General features: G+C 42.4%; 5 protein-coding genes across 6 annotated transcripts; 2 read left to right on the top strand and 3 right to left on the bottom strand.

Moving 5' to 3' along the window:
- Window positions 1–241: 241 nt before the first annotated feature.
- Window positions 242–1,681, bottom strand: LOC130694667 (uncharacterized). Its single transcript, XM_057517761.2, has 4 exons — window positions 1,218–1,681; window positions 1,008–1,160; window positions 683–946; window positions 242–622 (listed from the first exon to the last, which is right to left on the bottom strand). The coding sequence occupies exons 1-4, from the start codon at window positions 1,431–1,433 to the stop codon at window positions 371–373; spliced, it is 885 nt and encodes a 294-aa protein (XP_057373744.1). The 5' UTR covers window positions 1,434–1,681; the 3' UTR covers window positions 242–370.
- Window positions 1,682–2,622: 941 nt separating this feature from the next.
- On the top strand, window positions 2,623–11,092 carry LOC130694626 (dnaJ homolog subfamily C member 13-like). Of its 2 annotated transcripts, XM_057517694.2 has the most exons (21): window positions 2,623–3,598; window positions 3,665–3,911; window positions 4,009–4,215; window positions 4,272–4,539; window positions 4,613–4,822; window positions 4,895–5,029; window positions 5,099–5,307; window positions 5,393–5,744; window positions 5,819–6,026; window positions 6,100–6,496; window positions 6,555–6,951; window positions 7,018–7,626; window positions 7,690–7,915; window positions 7,983–8,157; window positions 8,218–8,517; window positions 8,584–9,036; window positions 9,098–9,256; window positions 9,321–9,501; window positions 9,568–9,824; window positions 9,895–10,131; window positions 10,213–11,092. In XM_057517694.2, exons 1-21 carry the CDS (start codon window positions 2,796–2,798, stop codon window positions 10,897–10,899), a joined length of 6,717 nt encoding a protein of 2,238 aa, XP_057373677.1. In that variant the 5' UTR covers window positions 2,623–2,795; the 3' UTR covers window positions 10,900–11,092. The 2 variants fall into 2 exon arrangements, with proteins under 2 accessions (XP_057373677.1, XP_057373678.1); XM_057517695.2 differs by lacking the exon at window positions 2,623–3,598 and having other exon boundaries at window positions 3,777–3,915.
- A 709-nt stretch (window positions 11,093–11,801) lies between these two features.
- On the top strand, window positions 11,802–16,248 carry LOC130694631 (uncharacterized). The gene is made up of 8 exons (XM_057517703.2): window positions 11,802–11,987; window positions 12,276–13,218; window positions 13,320–13,787; window positions 13,852–14,421; window positions 14,529–14,794; window positions 14,874–15,308; window positions 15,375–15,602; window positions 15,696–16,248. The coding sequence occupies exons 2-8, from the start codon at window positions 12,285–12,287 to the stop codon at window positions 16,197–16,199; spliced, it is 3,405 nt and encodes a 1,134-aa protein (XP_057373686.1). The 5' UTR covers window positions 11,802–11,987; window positions 12,276–12,284; the 3' UTR covers window positions 16,200–16,248.
- Window positions 16,249–16,351: 103 nt separating this feature from the next.
- LOC130694675 (histone-arginine methyltransferase METTL23-like) lies at window positions 16,352–18,669 on the bottom strand. The gene is made up of 4 exons (XM_057517771.2): window positions 18,440–18,669; window positions 18,139–18,381; window positions 16,950–18,041; window positions 16,352–16,816 (listed from the first exon to the last, which is right to left on the bottom strand). The coding sequence occupies exons 1-3, from the start codon at window positions 18,545–18,547 to the stop codon at window positions 17,700–17,702; spliced, it is 693 nt and encodes a 230-aa protein (XP_057373754.1). The 5' UTR covers window positions 18,548–18,669; the 3' UTR covers window positions 16,352–16,816; window positions 16,950–17,699.
- LOC130694676 (acyl-CoA-binding domain-containing protein 6-like) lies at window positions 16,994–17,680 on the bottom strand. Its single transcript, XM_059494975.1, has one exon. The coding sequence runs from the start codon at window positions 17,678–17,680 to the stop codon at window positions 16,994–16,996; it is 687 nt and encodes a 228-aa protein (XP_059350958.1).
- Window positions 18,670–18,792: the final 123 nt, after the last annotated feature.

The raw sequence follows: 18,792 nt of genomic DNA, 5'->3' as shown, positions 1-18,792 counted from the left end.
TATGTTTTAAAACCACCCGTCAATTTACGGCATACAACCATATCTAACAACATCTTAACCCAGTGACAACCAAAAACACTTGACCGGCAGAGTATTAAAAAATTTCTTGTTGGAAATCGTAAAGGTGCATTCAAAATGCCCACAATTCGAAATGGAGAAGCTGCGGGATGGATAACACAGTAGATGGAAAGTTTATGGTTTTCCTTTTATACTAATATTTTTATTTTAAACGAAAAACGGAAAGCATTTATTGATTTATTTATCGTACAGTGTAGGGGAAAAAAACATTAGGCACGTCGCGAAAAAGTATGCTGCCAATCTCAACAGGAAAACAAAAAGAACGGGGTCTTAAGATTAGAACAGAACACTTCTAGGCCAAACTATTCCAAATTGTAAAGCGTTTCTCGGAACGAAACTTCTCTTCAGCTGGGGTAGATAGTGAATTCTGTAGAATGCACTGACAATAGAGAGCCACAAACAAATTACTAGAGAGTCGTTGAAGTTGGTTCAACATATTCCAATCCATAGCACTACAACCGATGTTTCTGTACACCAGCTCTAAAGACTTCTGAATTTCATGTAGCAAGGAAGCAAGCTTCGAGTCACTGAATTCTTTGGTCATCTAAAATGTTAAAGTAAAACACTATGCAAATTTTTTCCAAAAATTAGTAAATTAACTTACTTCTATAATTTCATTCTTGAAGGCATCAAGCAAGTAAATTACGCTCCATTCTATTGGTTGCTCCAGATCCATAGGCTTTTGAGTCAACTGAGTACGAAGTTTCCTTATGCAACATATACTATTCCAACACTTTTTCAACAGGTATGTATGTTTCACTTGGGTGTATGCTTCTTGTATGCTTGAAGGTGAAGAAGGGGTTTTACTTTTAATATCACCACCGTGGCTAACAGCACTAGAAAGGATCCCAGATTTAGGTCTTGCTGGCTAAATGGAAAAAAATTATTAAAATTTTCCAGGCATGGATAGCAGTCAAATTTTTACCCACCCACTGTGACTGTTGAAGCTTTTGTCCAAGACCTCTAGTTACAGGCACAAAATCATCTTCGATGTAGCATCCATCAAATGAAACATTAACAGCTGGCTTAAAACTGAACGAAGTATCATATAATTCACATGAGAAGCCTGACTCCATGGATTGCTGTTCGACAAAGAATTAGTAAGATATTCTTTATATGATTGAAACAAAAAGACTCACATTCTGAATAGATGTGTTTACACTTGGGATATGTCTAAAACTAAGATTGGAAAAAGCAATCCCAGAATCCTTTGATTGATCCAAACTAAAGCTATCTCTGAATCTGGTTCTCATTTCTTCAAAACTTTTGCTGTGAGATACAGAACCCTCATGCATGTCTTCACTCCCCAAAAGAGCCTCCAATCCTTGAATAACAGGATTATCGTTGTTGTCCATCTCAGCTTGCACAAGGGGCGCTAATTTCAATTATTAAAGAATGTCGTTTTATGCCGATGAATAAGATCAACAATGCAGTTTACATAGAAAATTAACCGGTAAGTGTTTTTTATTTAATTTTTTTGCCCCAAACAAGCGTGAGCAACAAGCCTAGACTAAGTTGTTCCGGTAAATGAAACAAGTCGAGCGCCGATTTTCAACAGAAAGAAGAGCACGTGTGGCCGACTCGTGCCTTCTGGTCATGGTTTTTGAAATCTCGGGGGAACGCAAAGCGCTTACAAGCATACCCCATGTGGGGAGGCGGAGCTCGTGCTAGGGCTTTGGGGTGAGGGTAAAAAAAACATTTTTGAATCACGAGCGCTTTTCGAAAATAGACACCAAGCGGGTATGTAGTGCTTCACATCACACGTGACGTAAACGAAACTAAAATGAGGGAAACATGTTTGGAACTGCATAATCAGCTTTTTTTAAAATGTCATTAACTAAACGAACTAATGGGTGTTGTACGACATCCTATCTCTTCGGGAATCTAACTTTTTGAAATCACGAAAGCCAGAGATCATCGACCTTTGTCACTGATAATCGATTTGAAAAAAACCGGGGAAAGAAAGTTCGTTGGATGTCGGAAATACCGATTACCTAAAGTATAAACGACAATTCGCTTTCACATTTGCCACTCGTCATACTTGAAGCCCTTGTAAAAAAAATGTCTTTACATTTATGTCCCACTGCACGCAAAATCCGCAGAATACCACAAGGCTGGTTTGGCGGGTAGCCATCAAAATCGAGGTAGGAAGTGGTCCGAATATGTCAATATATAATCATTTCCATTTTTGTATAGAAAAAGAATTATGAATGTCTTGGCCCTTAGAATCCTGAGCCAAACATGATCATCATTTTCCATAATGTGGGGATTTTTAAAATGTTCGACTTGGTAACTATGCGTGAGGAAAGGGGTCAGTCGCGTGGTGTTCCTTGTTCCCCCTGTCTAACTTTTAAAAACAAAAACGCGAGGCCACTTCATCTGTTTGTCGAAGTTTGTTTAATAGTGTTTGAAAACTTACATTTAGGCGATATTTATGCTATGCCAAATATTTTCATGCTAAAAGTTTGTTTCAATTGATTTAGTTCTTAGTTCGTCAAGAAACGGCTTCCGCTGTCTGTTATTATGGGGCGTAGAAGGGGCGGAGCCTATTCTGGTGTCAGATGTCTGACTTTCAGCAGAAGAAATAATAATCGCAAATTCACCGGAGTGTCCAAATCGAAATAGTAATCCGAGTTGTTCGTTAACTTGCCTCGTTGGCGATATATAATTTGTCAGCCCAACGGGCGGTGAACAAAGTCTCACCTGTTATTTAAAAGATGGGAACTGTCATTCCAGATAATCAAGAGATATCTAGTTTTTTAGTGACAAAACTTTCAAACTGGCGAGGAAAGTATAAACGAATCTTTACAATCGGCACTCACGCGATTACCACGTACAATCCGAACAGTTTAGAAGTAACTAATCAATGGCCTTACGCTGAAGTCATCGGAATAAAAGCCATCGAAAAATTTGAGTTCATTCTTAACATCCTTAGGAAAAAGAAACGTGATTCCATGAGATTTACTTGTGATCACCGATCAGAACTTTTATTTGAATTCCTACGTGTCAAATTGAACAGTGAGCAGCAACGCAAGGACTGTTGGAGGTATGATGCCTACAAGCATCACTGGTCTGGCATCAAGTTGCCAGTTATATTAGAAGTCAATTCATTTGGAGTCCTTCAGCTTGAACCAACCACTAAGCAACAACTTGCCATCTATCCCTTCTTTGAAATTGAAGGCATTGCACTAATAGAAGATAGTCCACAAGCAATTGTTTTCAGTAGAATAGGTTTTAGCAGGCTACACATTTTTGAAGTTCCTGGCCGCAGTGATATACTTGCCAAAATCCAAGAATCTGCCCTTGCCAATGTAGCCATTCCAATCAAACAACTGAAAGCATTCAACAGCTTAAACCAGGCAGTTTTAGAAAGGCTTGGGAATTATAGTTTGGATGAACACTTGACATCACTTATTGAATTTCCTGTCCATAAAATCACTTCTCGCCATCCTGATGCCGTTCGAAGGTTACTCTGTTTGTCAGAAACATGCCTTCTCGAACGGGATCCAGATACGTACAGGTACTACTACTTAATTTAAACATGAATTTTATTGCATTAATCAAATTTCATTACGGTTTCTTGTAGTGTGTGCACGCTGAAACCATTGAGCGATGTTTTTGCCATGGTTCGTAATCCCGACGATCAACAAAGCTTTTCCATTGAATTTCTTCGTGGCGGAACGCGAAGTTACCGCGCTACCGAGCGAGATGCTCTCTTAGCTACTTTGCTAGATGGTGTTCGATCATCAGGCAACCGAGATGTGCATGTTCGGTCCGTGCCCATGAATAGAGCTTTCAGGCTTACTCCTCTACGCCAACCACCAGATGAAGAGGCTAGTAAAGGATCTTATTTCTTTATTATCTAAAATATGAAATCATACCGTTTATCTGAATATTTCCAATTTGTTTGTTTTTCAATGCGATTTTTAGATCGAGTCGATGCATTTACGGTGGCTGGTCCAACCTCCATCTTCGATTCCACATGGAGTGGCTACGCTACGTTTCAATTGCAGTGTTAACTATGGTGGACTGCACTTTGCCAACACCCAAGAAGGCATTTTCTTTCCGGAAAACAAAGAGAAGTCCATACACGCTGCACTTTCTGTTTTGGTCGAAGAAGATTCATCATGCCCTCAGGTATATAATGCTAGCAATCCTTCGGAAGTGTGTCATGTCAATTTATTGCTTTTCAGGACAAAGCTAACACCGAGGAAGAATTTTTGGCATTGCGTCGTCTTGTGGCTACGAGATCGGGATTTGCTGCATTTACTCATTTAGTTGGATTTCGCGAAAAACTGGGCCTTAAAGTAGTGAAGGCTTTACAGCGTGATCGTGATCATGTTACCCAAACAGCCATTGACGTCCTTTGTGCTTTAATGGAGCCCATGTATGATGAAAGCGATTTACGACAAGAGCAACTCAACAAGAGTTCTCTGCTTTCATCATCCAAATTTTTGGAAGGTATTTAAAACTCTCTACTGCATCATCTGTATTTTATTTTGCTTATCTTCAACGTTTCTTTGAATACACACAGGTATCTTAGAACGATGGACGCAGCATGTGCTGCGTGGAACTGGGGCATTGGTTGTCATATCTGTTCTAGACTTCCTGACGTTTGCGCTATGCGCCCCATACAGCGAAACAACCGATGGAGCACATTTCGATGCGTTATTGGCAATGATTGCAAAACGTGGCAAAGAATTATTCCGTCTTTTACAGCACCCATCACTTTCAGTTGTCAAAGGTTTGATGGCTTGTTCATGTCTGTTGTGATAGAACAACAGCTGATTTTTACTTTACATTCCTGCTATTTCAGGAGCAGGATTGCTTATGAAAGCTGTGGTTGAAGAGGGAGACGAATCCTTGGCTGCGCGGATGCAACACTTGGCCCTTTCAGAAGCTGCTTTACCACGTCACCTATTAACGGCATTTTACACAAAGAAGCCAGCAGGTTTGGCATAATAATGCAGTGCTTCTTGTTTTGAAATATGTTTTTAATCGTTAACTATTTTGTCTTTAGGGTCTATCGGAGACGGCCGTCTTCTTCTTAATCGACAGCTGTCGCGGAAGCTGGTTGCATTATGGACGTCTAATAACCCAGAAGCGCTAAAACTTTTTCAACGAATCCTTCCAGCAGGACTTCTGAGTTTTTTAGATTCGACCGACAGTGTTCCAGAAACGTTTGATGAAGATCTAGGCGAAGGCGTTCCTAACCGAGATAATTTAAAAGTATTACTATTTCGTGCTGCTTGAAATGTCTAAATTTGAACGTGCTTTAAGTAGCGTATTTTTAAGATAATTTTTATTGAAACAGATTGCCAACGAAGAATACGGACGCAAACAGAATCCGCAATGGCAAAAGGCTGTAGAACGCCATGTGAAGACGGCACATAAAATGTTGGCCAAACACGTTGACGGTGCTCTACAGCATTGGCGGTCTAGAGATCATGCGTCAAGACGGCAAGAAAAACCAAAAGAGCGTCCTGTTGTCCTTAGAAGAAGAAGACAACGTGTCAAAGCTGAAGGAAACTGGGAACTGTTATGCTATCAGTTCTGGAAAGAACACGCCTTACCTAATTTGATATGGAATGCTAAAACAAGAGAAGAACTAAGGGAAGCATTGGAAAATCAGTTACGCACGTGCATTCAAGATCGAGAACTCTCAGGTGATTAAACGAAGAAATTTATTATTTTTCATTGTCTGGTTCTTCTCTAATTTTTTTGAATCTGTTTTCGACAGGTGTGGAATCGATTGCGTGGAACCATATGGAATTTGAAGTCAGTTATCCATCACTGGTCGATGAGGTTCGTGTTGGGGACTACTACCTGAGAGTCTTACTTCAGCATAATCAACCTACTGGATGTTTGGCAATTGACATAAAAAATCCCGTTGAATTCTTCGATGAGCTCTATCGTCGTTTCCTAACTGCCCCCAAACCATCTCTACGGTTTGTTTATACGTTGTTCTGTATCGCTTAACATGATGTACTTGAGATTTTTAAGGTATTTTTTCCCCTCCAGCTTACCATGCCTACAAGCCATGGCACTTGTTTATGGCCGTCATCGCGACGTTATTGGGCCTTTCCCGGATACGGGATACTTGATAACGCTGTTGGAGCGTTGTAGTGACTACGAAGAGCGTGATCGATTAGTCTGCCTTTTATCACAGTTGGTCAACGAACCACTTAACGTCAAGGGCATGCTAGACGCCGACGGATTGCGCTCTCTCATTGATCTCCTTCCTTTGGCCCACCTCCATACTCGTCGAGCTGTACTAGTCAGCCAGAGCAATGTGATTGAAGCGGGGCACGATATGCAGCATCCAGGAGAGAAAGAAAAAGAATGGTATTATGGAAATGCTGCAGGCGAACGCCTAGGACCCTTCAGCTTCGTTGAAATGAAAGAGTTATTTAAAAAGGTCTACTAACTGCCAATTCTATTAAGGAAAATGTACTAATAGTTCATACCATTTACAGGGTAACTTAAATGCTAAAAGTCGCTGCTGGGCACAAGGACTGGACGGCTGGAAGTCGCTGCAAAACGTTGCAATTTTTAAGTGGAGTCTTTTAGCAACCGGCTCGGCGTTGCTGAACGAAAGTGATTTGGCTGCTCTCATCTTAAACCTAATGATTCGCATCTGCGAATACTTTCCTAGTCGAGACAGCGAAGGATCCGTGATTCGCCCTCTACCTAGAGTCAAACGAATCTTAAGCGATGCTCTTTCTCTTCCACATGTGGTCCAATTGCTTTTGACGTTTGACCCTATTTTGGTTGAAAAAGTTGCAACGCTTCTGACACTCGTAATGAGCGATAATCCACTACTGTCACGGCTCTTCAACAGCGGCGTCTTCTTTTTCGTCATGATGTACACAGGTCAGTTTTACATTATTCTAAAATACGCTGCAACTGGTCCTAATCAAGTACCATTTCATCTTGTAGGTTCGAACGTTCTCCCCATCGCCAAGTTCTTGAAAATGACTCACACTACTCAAGCGCTGAGCTTAGAGGACAGCAGTGATCAACTTTCGCGAAGCGTACTGGCACCTCTTCTACCGGAAGCCATGATACGCTATCTGGATACGTACGGTCCAGAAGAATTTTCTCAAGTTTTCCTTGGTGAATTCGATACTCCAGAGGTGATCTGGGGATCGGAAATGAGACGTCTTCTTATCGAAAAAATTGCTGCTCATTTGGCGGATTTCACTCCTCGGCTGCAAAGCAACCCACGTGCTTTGTATCAGTACTGCCCCATTCCTGCTATCGCATACCCACAGCTGGAAGCGGAACTATTCTGTCACTCCTATTACCTCCGTCATTTATGTGATACGCTTCGGTTTCCTAATTGGCCAATCAAAGAACCAGTCAATTTGCTGCGAGAATTATTGGAATCCTGGAGAAGAGAAGTTGACAAGAAGCCTTCTGGAATGACGGAGGATGATGCCTTAGCAACTCTCGGCCTACCTAAGGCGACTCCATTCAACGATGCAACTATTCGAAAAGCCTACTTCAAGCTTGCTCAGCAATACCATCCTGATAAAAACCCCGAAGGTTGTTCTTTTATTTTTCTCCCAAATTTATTCAATACCTTACATTATATGTTTGTTTTAACAGGACGTGTCATGTTCGAAAAAGTGGCTGTTGCTTACCAGTGGCTTTGCAATCGCAATTTGCGCGTAACTGATGGCCCGGATGCGCATAATATCCTACTACTTCTACAGGCACAAACTATAGTATTCGATCGTTATGGCGTAGAACTCGAGCCGTTTAAATACCCAGGCTATCCCCAATTGCTCCAAACGGTACGACTCGAAACAGAAGATAGCCAGCTGTTTAGCAAGTAATATTTACCTGGATATTTATCGGGAATACGTTAACTTAACCTATCACCAAATTATTGTACACAGAACGACTTCACTTTTGGGCGCTGGAGTTGCTTTAGCTTACCAAACCGTGCGATGTTCCGCCCTGAATGCAGAAGAGTTACGACGTGAAGGAGGATTAGAATCATTTTTAGAGGCTATTTCCCGATGCATACCAATGATTGGATCTTCTTCCAAACTGGAAGATGTGGCGGTTCAGGTAAACTTTGACAAGCTGCCAACTATTCTTCACTTTATAACTCTTTTCTTTTATTCCAAGGTTTGCATGCATGCTTCTAGATGTCTGGCGGTGGCAGGCCGTTTCCCAGCATGTCGTGATCGCTTAGCTGAGCTGAAAATGCTAACGCCGGAAATTTGCCGCTTACTTAGCCATCGCCATTTACCCAAGCTATGCCAAGCGGCCTGTGAGTGTGTGGCTTCGTTGGCACAAGACTCTGTATTGCAACTCCAACTACTTCAAGCAGGAGCTCTTTGGCACTTGTTAATTCTGCTGTTTGATTACGACTTTACTTTGGACGAGGGCGGAGTACAGCGTTCTGAAACATCCAACAAACAAGAGGTTAGGATTCAAAGTGCTAATAGATGTGAAAGCAGAATCTTTTAATGTCAATTTGGATTTCAATAGGTGTCGAACACTTTAGCCAAGTCGGCTTTGTTTGCCTGTGCTAGACTGGGTGGTTATCTTAAGGGTACCAGTGCATCGCCACCCAATGCCGCAGTGCAAGAAGCCCTCAGTGCTTTGTTGACACCTTACCTGGTCGGTCGGTTGGGCGTTTGGTCACCTGAAGAGTTCCTCAAAGTTTTGACTAACAATACAGAAAACCCTGTCCTAATTTGGGATAATAGTACGCGCTCTCAGCTACTGGAGTTCCTTTTGGAACAGCAACGAACACACATCCGCTCGGGCGAAAGCGACCTAACGTATGGAGCAACCTATGTTCATGAAACCTACACCAAAGAATTAGTTATCGGTGGCATATTCGCCCGCGTATACAACCGGCAACCGGATTTTCAACTTGAAAATCCTTCGAATTTTGTCATTCACCTACTAGATTATTTAACGGAACACTCCCAACAGGTACCTACCGATCACTCGAAACTCATACGTCAATTTTTATCATACTTTCTTTTGTTTAAAGAATCTTGCGACTGATCTGGAGGCCATCGATTCAGCATTACAATCGCTATTGAATGTGATAAAAGCAACTCCTGCGGTAGCTTTGCAGTGCCTTGGACGTTTTCAGTGTCTTTTCCAACTTGTTGAGAATACGTCTACCACCGGATATTTGGCTCTGCAGGTATAAATGCACTTACTATTGCAAGAAAACTAATCAGAAGCTCATAAGTTACTATCCGATGCAGGTGATTCACCTAGCTACCCAACAAAATGACTGTGTTGTTGACGTTGGCTCAGCTCAACTGATCAATTACCTTCTTTCCGTTCTCCGTTCATCAAATTCTAATAATGTTAGATTATGTCTCGATATAATCTACACACTTCTTTCACACACCCCTGTTGTTAAAGAGGCATTGGCAAAAGGAGGTAATCAGTTCACGTATTTGAAATATTTATAATTAATGATTTTTACTTTATTTAAAATCTTTATAGGCGTTGTATTTGTATTAGACGTCTTTTGCAACGAAACAGACATGGAATTGAGAATCAGATCTGCTGAGCTTTTAGCCCGGATGACAGCCGATAGGCTTGTAGGAGGGAAAGTACGTATCCAAATGGCCAAATTTCTTCCAGTGCTGTTTGCTGATGCCATGCGAGACACGCCGTCCACAGCCGTCCAACTCTTTGAATCATGTTCAGAGAATCCGGAGCTTATTTGGACAGAGGATATGCGACTCCGACTATCAGCTGTAAGTATTGTGTAAATCGTTATTCGTGTTTCACGGATCTCCCGATTTAACACTCAACCCATATTAAAAGGTTCTTCGACACATCGTCAAACGGCAGTTGACTGTAATAAGTCAGAATCCAAAGGCCGAATGGGCTGGCATTGATCCTCATGATGAATCCGAACTACCCAATTTAGATGCCGAAATCTGTGTCGGTGGAATTTATCTCCGATTGTTAGTGGCGAACCCCGGTTGGATCCTACGCAAGCCAAAGGAAATACTTGGCGAACTGCTAGAAGCCGCACTCCAAGGCTTGCAAAAAGAAGGAGTAAGGCTCGGCTGATTTAATGCCCTACTATTTGCTTAACTCTAGAGCAACGATAATAATTCATTCAATGCTTTTTAATAGGAAACGGAAAAAACCAAGCTTATCGTCTCAGCCATCTCAGGACTATTGCACAGTCAGCCTGTTTTATCGGAACACATTCCGGCCCTAGGTCCTTTGCCACGGTTGCTTCGTCTTCTGTCATCCTCAACGGGTTCTAGTACAGTCGCTGCTCGATTGCTGGCGCTGTTGAACCCGATGGCGAGCAGCACTACTTGCATCGAAGCGTTTTCTAGGTTAGAATGCATCGCGCCCATTGCATCTGCCATGCACCACCATCCTGAGCATGTTACAATTGCATTGGAGACTCTAGAAAAGATTATAACGTCAAACTCGGGAACCGAAGAGTTTGCACAACAATCAATTAATGTTGAGTTGGTGCCGCAGTTGTTAAAATTACTAGAAGACTCCGTCAATCCACACTTGTCTTCTTCCGGCCGAGCTCTAGTGGTTTCCATCTTGAAAGCTTTGTCCGTCAGTCGTTTACATGGCAGTCGGGTAACTTCTCTCCTAGATCAGTCGTCTTGCTGGGCTTCCTATCGAGACCAACGCCATGATCTGTTCCTACAAGCATCTGGCTCTGCATTGCCTATTGCAGCCGGAGCTGGAGTAGCTGGTTACATTACTCATCATAATCGTGGTTCGGCTGGACGGCAGCATCAATCCCCTCCGCCTCCTCCGCCGACCGATCCACTACAGTCGCGTGATTAAATTTTCGGAAAACCTCACAAGTGCCAATTGTTTAATTGTATTATTGTTGTTTAGTGTTGCACGCAGGTGCACGCGTACATATTCTTTCCTATCCGGTGTACGTGTAGGTCATACATTAACTTTCATCATTCTTCTTACCGCCGGTGATGCCAGATGTTTCAAGTAATACAAAAAAAGAGCTCATGCTTAGATATTCACCAGTTCGATAAAATACCTTAGTTGCATCCGTGCTGAGAATGCGTATCATGGCGCTATGCATGGGGCGGAGTCTCGCTTGAGAAAGGCCATTGCCCTTTCTTATGCAAAGATGACGTTTACGAGGTGCTTTAAGCGAGACGCATTTTGTGCTGATGAATTTCTGAGCCCATTTCTGTACGTCCTTATGATAGTTCGTAACAAAGTTACGCATGCCGTGTGACAAGATCTGCTGAAGACTGGTTTACCTCGTCGGATGAGATGGCAACGGGCTCCAGCGCTGAAGTTAACTCCCGATTGAGGGCACTCTTAATGAGCCTCCTATTTTCCGGTATAACTAATCGGCGTCGGAGGGGTTAAACCGTTGAGAAGGTGGGGAAGAGGCATGGAGGAAAATTAGGGTGTGGGGTGAATGATGAAAACCGGAAGAAAAGCAACACAGAATAAGGTCACGTGATCAGTTTCGATTGGCCGTCTTCTAGATAAGATGAGATGTGTCACAACGGATAAAGGGCTAGCGACGCTATGGACATCTATGGCTTGGATGTGAACTAGGAATTAGTATTGCTGCTAACGTAACACTCGTGAAATAAATGCATAACTTTGCAGTTACGCTCCATAATCGCATGGAGCGCCACTTGAGATCCAGGAATCGTAATTCCATAAGGGAGGAGATTCTATAATTGCTCATTGGTTGCCCGTACTCCCCTAACTACAAGCATACACTCTACACTAAAAAGATACCTTAAGCGTGGTCGCCATTTTCAGGCTTCGAATTTCCACTCCACTCAGCTGGCATATCCATGGATTAAAACTGTGGATCTGCAAACACATTTTTGCAGTCCTCCATGGGAAAGTTGAGCATATCCCGTAATTGATTTTCATTTTAAACGGTGAGAAGTTAATTACCAACCTTTCGTAACCTACATCTAGCCCTCTGCTGTTTGACAATCGTGGCGGGAATGGTTTCGTTGTTAGGCTTATACGAATAAATGTATGGTTTTATTGCTTCGTCGTAATAGATTTGGTATTTGGATTATACTTGAGGCCAGAAGTAAATTATTTTAAATATCGCGTCTGTTTTCATGAGTTGCAAATGTTTGTTGATGTTTGGTTGTTCATTCAAAACCTGCTTGGTTGTTGTCATTTGAACTTGGTGGTCTAACCTGTACTTTTTATAGGCATCCACTATGAATTCTGACCCAGAGGATTTGAAAAAAATCCAGGATTCTACAGAGGATGCAGAAATCAAAATGGAAATGAATGGTGATGTGACTACCCCACAGGAAAATGGAAAACATCAGACTGTTGTGGTAGATGGCTCCTCGCTGGTGGATGAAGAAGTTGCTAGCATATCTAAAAGTGGAGCATCTTGTGAAGATTCCTTGTCTGTGATTGAAGCCAAAACGGGAGAAAAATTCCTAGTTGGCCAGAAAAAGGAACTCCCCAGCGAAAATGTTGAATTGGAAGAACCAAAACGAAAAGAGAAGATGGAGGAAACAATGGCTGATGTGAACGGGCAAAGTAAAGCCCCGTCAGCCATTAGTAAAGATGGGAAGCCTCCTGTGCAAAGGAGGATGTCCCTAAGACAGAGGGCTGCACCAAAGAAATATTCTGAAGCAGACGGCAGCAGTGATGATGACACAAAAGATCAATCAGCTTCTGTGAAAGACCCTTTGGAGATTCCCCTAGGAAAAAATTCATCAACAGTACTCATTAGGAAATCACCTATTGCAACAGTGGTAGTGAAATCCCCACCAAAGCCTCTCTCTCCTGTCAAAATAACTAAAGTGACAAGACCACCACCAGAACTTATCAAAGCTCCAATTTTGTCAAAAATTTCCATTTCTTCAGCTACAAGTGTGACCATGGTACCACGTTCTAAAGAAAACAATTCCAATAATTCTGGATTTGTTGTTGTTGACACACAATCCATTTTAAAGGGTAAAAATGCTGCAACTGTCAGCAGTGTCCCAGCATCTGTGACAGTTTCTGCTGTACCTCCTCTCCCCAAATCAATGCCCAAACCTACTCTACCGCCTACTACTTCGAGTGCAAATCGAAAGAGCATCACCTCATCGAATTCCAACTCAACCAGTCTTCCAGATCCATTTGAATCACTTGGTACAACCAATTTCTTTTTTTTCTTTTTTTTTTTTTTCTCTTCCTTTTGTGTGTGTTTGTTTCTAGAGTTGATCTTACATAGACCTTTTTTTTTACTGTAGGTTTAGCAGATGACTCTTTCATTGTCGAAGCGCCGTCGTTTGTCGTTCCGTACCTGATTGAGAAATCAGCCTCTCAGAATTTGAAAAAAACAGTTCAATCGATGGATCCGTTTCCTACGTCGGAAAAGAAAGAAGACGTTATAGTTTTAAGCGAAGAAGATTCGAATGACTCAGGAAAGAAAGAAACAGATGATGTCAAATCCACTAGTGCAACTACTATAACGGGAGGATCTGCGCTCGATAAGTCGTCAATGAAGTCGGAAATGGAGAAATCATTGACCAAATCAGATACGAACAAAGAAGAAGACAACTACTTTACCGGTCCTATTGGGCGCTTTTTTCTCGATATTGGATTATCGTTGGTTCAAGAGTACGTCCAGGGAGATCTCCTCCGAGTTCAGAAGAGAAAAGTCCATAAAGGAACAAAGATCACCGATCCCAGTTTGTCCATAAACGCCTTGACCAAAGGTAAAATATTATTATCTTGTTAATCAGTACTCATAATTCATATCTTCAATCTGGTTTGTTTTAGGGCTTGACGTTACTCGTGCAAAAAATGACCCTTTCCGGTTGCCTTGGCGTTCGTGTGACCGTTGCAACTTCAAAAGCGAGTCGTCATTAATGATGGCTCATCATTGGAGCCTTCCGTTAGCCCTTGGATCTGGACCATCCTCCCGCCATGGATGTCATTGGTGCTCGTTCGAAGCTAAGGAGTCGCACTTGGTATCAGCGCACATCGAGACTGATCATAGGATGAAATCGCGGACAGGACCTGATCTACCTTTGCACCAATGTCCACTTTGCCCATTCGAAGATAACGTCAAGTCCAAAGTAACACGACACATGATGAGTTGCCAGAAGCGATTCGTTGCTGACCGCAATCTAGAGCCACCGCTAGACTGGGAACCACCAGCTAAGATACCAAGAATGCCAGCTCGAGGTATGCGGACCTTTGCTCCTGGTATGAATAACGTAGTAGGGTTGCATGGTTACTCTCTTGCGTCGACCAAAGGACTTGGTCTGCCTTACCACCCATTATTACCCAAATCGGCCTTGATAAATACTCTGGGATACAACAGTGTCTTACCGTCAGCAGGGACCGGTAAGCCATATTCGTAGCTAATTCCATTAAGAAGGATTGCTCTTGTTTCTGCAATCCGTGTGTTTTTCCATCGATTTTGCTAACAACCTTTTATAATTTCGTCATAGGTCAAAATCATTACTTGGGTAATATGCCACCAGCAGTCCAAGGCAAGGGCAGCAAAACAGGAAGCCCTTCCCAGTCAGCACTGGCTGGTTTGCGTCTCCCGGCAGAATTGCATGTTGTATCGGGTGCGGCTCCACGCGTTGCAGGAACACCTTCGGGATCAGCGTCTCAAGCTAAGGTTAGAGACGGTCGTCAGCAAGTCCCAAATCAATCGTCTTCTTATTTAAATCCTGCCTCTTATGGTGTTCCCAACAATCAGATTTATCAGGTAAACAAAAATCATTACCTATAACAAGAGACAGTTTAATCGCTAACCTCACGATGTATCCTTTCCGTACGCGTCATAGGCGATTGCCAAGTCTTTCCAACTGTTGCAAGGACACGGATCTTCAATGTCCGTCTTACCATCAACTGTTTCCAAGAACCAATCGCCAGGTGCTAGTGCACTTGAAAAGCTGAAGAAAGCGTCCAACACCAATTCTATTAGTTTATTGCCCGGCTTAGTTAACACGAGTGGTTTGACAATTCAAAGCTCAAGCACACCTACGGCCAATAAGACAAAGACTAACCAGCAACCAAGTATCTCCATCACCCCCCTGCCACGATCGAGCACATCAACAATAACAAACAAACCCTCTCTTTCCGTAAGTCCTGTCACTCCTGCGGCCACCAACACAACTGCTGCAGTTGGGAATAATACTTCGACGGCGAAAGCTGGACAACCGGCAACTCCCGGCCAAAAGGGGGGAGTAGTCTGTGAAATATGCGACGGTACTATTAAGGTAAGCGAATTGTTATGTTAGTTTTTTTTGTTTACTTTTTTTTATATCAGACTTTTTCCCCCGTAGGATTTGGAACAGTTACGCCATCATATGCAGTGGATTCATAAAGTGAAAATTCATCCCAAAATGATTCACAATCGACCACCATTGAACTGTCAAAAATGCCAGTGCCGTTTTTTTACCGACCAAGGACTTGAGAGACATTTGTTAGGATCCCACGGGTTGGTAACGTCTTCTATGCAAGAAGCGGCCAACCGCGGCCAAGATGGTGGCCGTTGTCCTATCTGTGGAAAGGTATTTATAATTTTGTCGCATCCATAACGCGTTGTGATTTCAATGTTATGCTTTTATTGATACCGATTGCTTCTTTCTTTTCTCAATTGGTAGGTTCACCAGTGGAAACTGCTTAGCCACGTTGTGAAGGACCATGGCCTCAGTTTGAAACCGGCGCATCTTTCGTACAAGTGTACGGTCTGCACAGCCACATTCACCATGTACAAACTCTTTGAGAACCATGTCTATACAGCCCATTCGGTGGTAGCTAGGAAAGTTCTCGACAAAGAAAAGGTAGACACGAAAAAAGGAATTTCGGGCTCGACCAATACCAGCACAACTGGGGCCTTGAGAATCAACGACGAGATCACCATCATACCACAAACAACTCGTCACGACTCATCCGATCAGAATGTGTGCCGTCCCTCAAGGGGCGAAAAAAGGAGTCGAGTCGACGTCATTGATTTATCTGATGACGAAGACAATAAAGATGGATTGACTCTTCCCAAATCCCAAGTGACGATTACGAAAGTGCCCGCCCCTAAAGGCTATCTTAACAAAAATAGTAGGGAGTCCATGTCCAAGCGCAGCAGGACGGACGACAACGATACCGAGTGAATTGTTTAGGGGGAGCTTTCGTTGCAAATGTGCTCCCTACCATTTTTCCCCTTCCTCTCGCCCGCCCCTATCCCCTCGTTTGAGGCAATCCAATTTGGAAATGTTGGATTCTGTGAGTGTTGAGCGAATATTCTTATGAAACAAAATTCAGAAACAATACAGGATTATTTACTTTTACACATTTGGATCAGTGTTACGATGTCATGCCTGATTTAAAAAGAAACTAAGCCATGTCAAGGTGCATTACAAACGTAAAGATGCTGTTGATATTCGAGATCATGTTCTCAACCCCGCCATGCTTCTTGATATCACGATTTCCTTTTAAAAACGCATTTCTGCCATCCCTTTTCCTTTACCCTTTCCATTTTCCGTAAAGTTGACATACGTTTAGTTCTCGCTGTTAACTAATTGTTAATCGTTTATTTTTACCAACAGTCCGCTCGCTAAAGCCCTTTCTGTTTGACTAAGAAAGTTTGTTTATTCTTGTATATTTTCTTCTTTACTCAAACCCATTGATTTCTTCGTCGTTCATACCGACATCTTTTATTTCCTTTCCACCCTGTGTCAAAAGGAATGTCAAAGAGGTCATGTCGACATGACTGTCTTCATGTGGCCAGCTGTTAAAAAGATACAATAAACTGCGTTTAGAACCATCGAGCAGAACTACTATGCAACTATTGGAACTTTCTTACAATTATTTACGATTAAACATCGTATTTAGAAAACAAGAGACAAAAAACGATTTATTACCAAAGTCTTCGGCAAACAAAGGCTGCTGCAGCAGAACGATCAACTCATGAATCGGCTAGGTCCGAAGGTACCATTCCATTACTGTCACGGACATTGCGGTTGGCTCCAAGCGTTTCTAAAAGACGTATACACTCCTCATGGCCGCATGCAAAAGCATAGTGTAGAGGGGTTTGTCCATCACCATCTATCATGTTCACATCGGCACCTTTCTTGGCAAGTAGCTCGATCATGGCGATATCGCCTCTATCAGCTGCCCAATGAATTAACGCCATTTTACTTTCGTCACGATACGAAATGAGAGATGGTTCAACAGCTAACAAGGATGAAACATTTTCCATACTTCCTTCTTTCAGCCAGTCAAAAACTGTTTTATCACAGTCGTTGAGTTCTTGTTCTGTTTTCGCCATGCAACTGACAGAAACTCCAAACGCTGAAGCTTTTTGAACACTTTGTGCTTCTTGTTTGTCCTTCGGAATCAGACTGTTCACCAATTCAATATATTGGGATTTCGCATCCACAGCAGTTGTTGATCCCAGGGAATTCCATGCTTCCCATTTCTGCCGGGCTGTGTAACTAAATATTCCAGGTTTAGAAATGTTGCACTCCCCTTGGGTTGCTTGTTTGTAAAGTCCATAGAGACGCAGCATTGTGGCCTTGTCAACGTTCAAAAATTGCTTCACCGTCACTGAGGCTTCATGGAACGCAGAATCCAAATCCAATAATGCGTCCATTTTAATAAGGGGAGGAAAGTTACGATGCACGGTAGATTTCGAAGACTTGTATGGTGTTATCCTGAGTCAACTCGGCAACATCGACTACAGAGCTTGAGACAATGTTGCCCACTTCAAGAGTTCTGCAGCACAGTTTCCACTTTGATAAATATGGCTCAAAGCTCCAATCTGAACTTCGTTCTTTATAGGAGCAGACAAAACTCGCTGAAGGGTTCTTATTCAGCAAGTAAGATACAGTCACCAGAATTGGCTCGAAAACAGCTGGATCATAGAAACAATCTGAGCTGATGATCAGATCAACAGGCTCGAGTTTTAGAAGTTGTGGTTCAAATGTACCCCATGTAAGTCCTATTATGTTTACCTGTACAAAAACAAAATCATATCAGAAACTACAAACAAAATAAAAAAACAAGAAATTTAGAACGAGAAGTGGGATCAGGATAACAGAATGTTATTACCTTGTCACCAACACCATTAGTTGCAGCACTTATTCTGCAGTTTTCAAGACATTTGATGAAGCGAGCACAGTCACTGAGTGTAACATGGGCTCCACATTTGGCGGCAACAACTCCTGGAAGAGAAGTTCCTGCTCCTAGTTCAATGATGTGTTTCCCCACTAAATCTGCTCTCTGACTCCACAAATACCATGCTAACACTGGGGCACATGGCCATGTGTACATGCCATAGCTAGCATGGAGTTGCTGAATGTAAACATAGTTAAGCAAAAACTAAAAATTTTAAAAATAATATTATTTTTACCTCAGGGATAATAACTGCTAGAGTTTCAGTTGGGTTATCAGGACAAGAGAAGAAGAAATGCTTGTGAGTTGGTTTGGATGAATCAGTACCAATAGAATTTATGTCCATTGCACATATACTTAAAAAACAACACTGATTTTCACTCTTTACTCCAGATGCGCCCTCTTGAGTACTCCTACCATATCTCCATATCCTATACCTTGTTGATGATGAGAACTAAGGCAACCACAGCTAGAGCCGTAGGGCAGTATACTGGCAGATAAAATATTTCTTCTCCCAGAGGCGCCAGATCATGGCAAATACGCATGAGAAGGCAAATGTCCGTATGCCAAGCAGAAGCAGAACTCCAGTGC

The sequence above is a fragment of the Daphnia carinata genome, chromosome 4, assembly GCF_022539665.2.
Source record: "Daphnia carinata strain CSIRO-1 chromosome 4, CSIRO_AGI_Dcar_HiC_V3, whole genome shotgun sequence".
Taxonomy (NCBI): domain Eukaryota; kingdom Metazoa; phylum Arthropoda; class Branchiopoda; order Diplostraca; family Daphniidae; genus Daphnia; species Daphnia carinata.
Note: the sequence above shows the minus strand (reverse complement) of the source record. Positions and strands in the feature narration are given on the sequence as shown.

Excerpts from the sequence above, each read along its gene's own strand:
- LOC130694667 (XM_057517761.2), bottom strand. The coding sequence starts at position 1,433 with ATGGACAACAACGATAATCCTGTTATTCAAGGATTGGAGGCTCTTTTG. Across the intron at positions 947-1,007 it reads AGCTTCAACAGTCACAGTGG|CCAGCAAGACCTAAATCTGG; the intron begins GTGGGTAAAAAT and ends TTTTCCATTTAG. Across the intron at positions 623-682 it reads TCAAGAATGAAATTATAGAA|ATGACCAAAGAATTCAGTGA; the intron begins GTAAGTTAATTT and ends TTAACATTTTAG.
- LOC130694626 (XM_057517694.2), top strand. The coding sequence starts at position 2,796 with ATGGGAACTGTCATTCCAGATAATCAAGAGATATCTAGTTTTTTAGTG. Across the intron at positions 4,540-4,612 it reads ATCATCCAAATTTTTGGAAG|GTATCTTAGAACGATGGACG; the intron begins GTATTTAAAACT and ends GAATACACACAG. Across the intron at positions 6,027-6,099 it reads GCCCCCAAACCATCTCTACG|CTTACCATGCCTACAAGCCA; the intron begins GTTTGTTTATAC and ends TTTCCCCTCCAG.
- LOC130694631 (XM_057517703.2), top strand. The coding sequence starts at position 12,285 with ATGAATTCTGACCCAGAGGATTTGAAAAAAATCCAGGATTCTACAGAG. Across the intron at positions 14,795-14,873 it reads CCAACAATCAGATTTATCAG|GCGATTGCCAAGTCTTTCCA; the intron begins GTAAACAAAAAT and ends TACGCGTCATAG. Across the intron at positions 15,309-15,374 it reads TATGCGACGGTACTATTAAG|GATTTGGAACAGTTACGCCA; the intron begins GTAAGCGAATTG and ends TTTCCCCCGTAG.
- LOC130694676 (XM_059494975.1), bottom strand. The coding sequence starts at position 17,680 with ATGGACGCATTATTGGATTTGGATTCTGCGTTCCATGAAGCCTCAGTG.
- LOC130694675 (XM_057517771.2), bottom strand. The coding sequence starts at position 18,547 with ATGGACATAAATTCTATTGGTACTGATTCATCCAAACCAACTCACAAG. Across the intron at positions 18,382-18,439 it reads TAGCAGTTATTATCCCTGAG|CAACTCCATGCTAGCTATGG; the intron begins GTAAAAATAATA and ends GTTTACATTCAG. Across the intron at positions 18,042-18,138 it reads CTAATGGTGTTGGTGACAAG|GTAAACATAATAGGACTTAC; the intron begins GTAATAACATTC and ends GTTTTTGTACAG.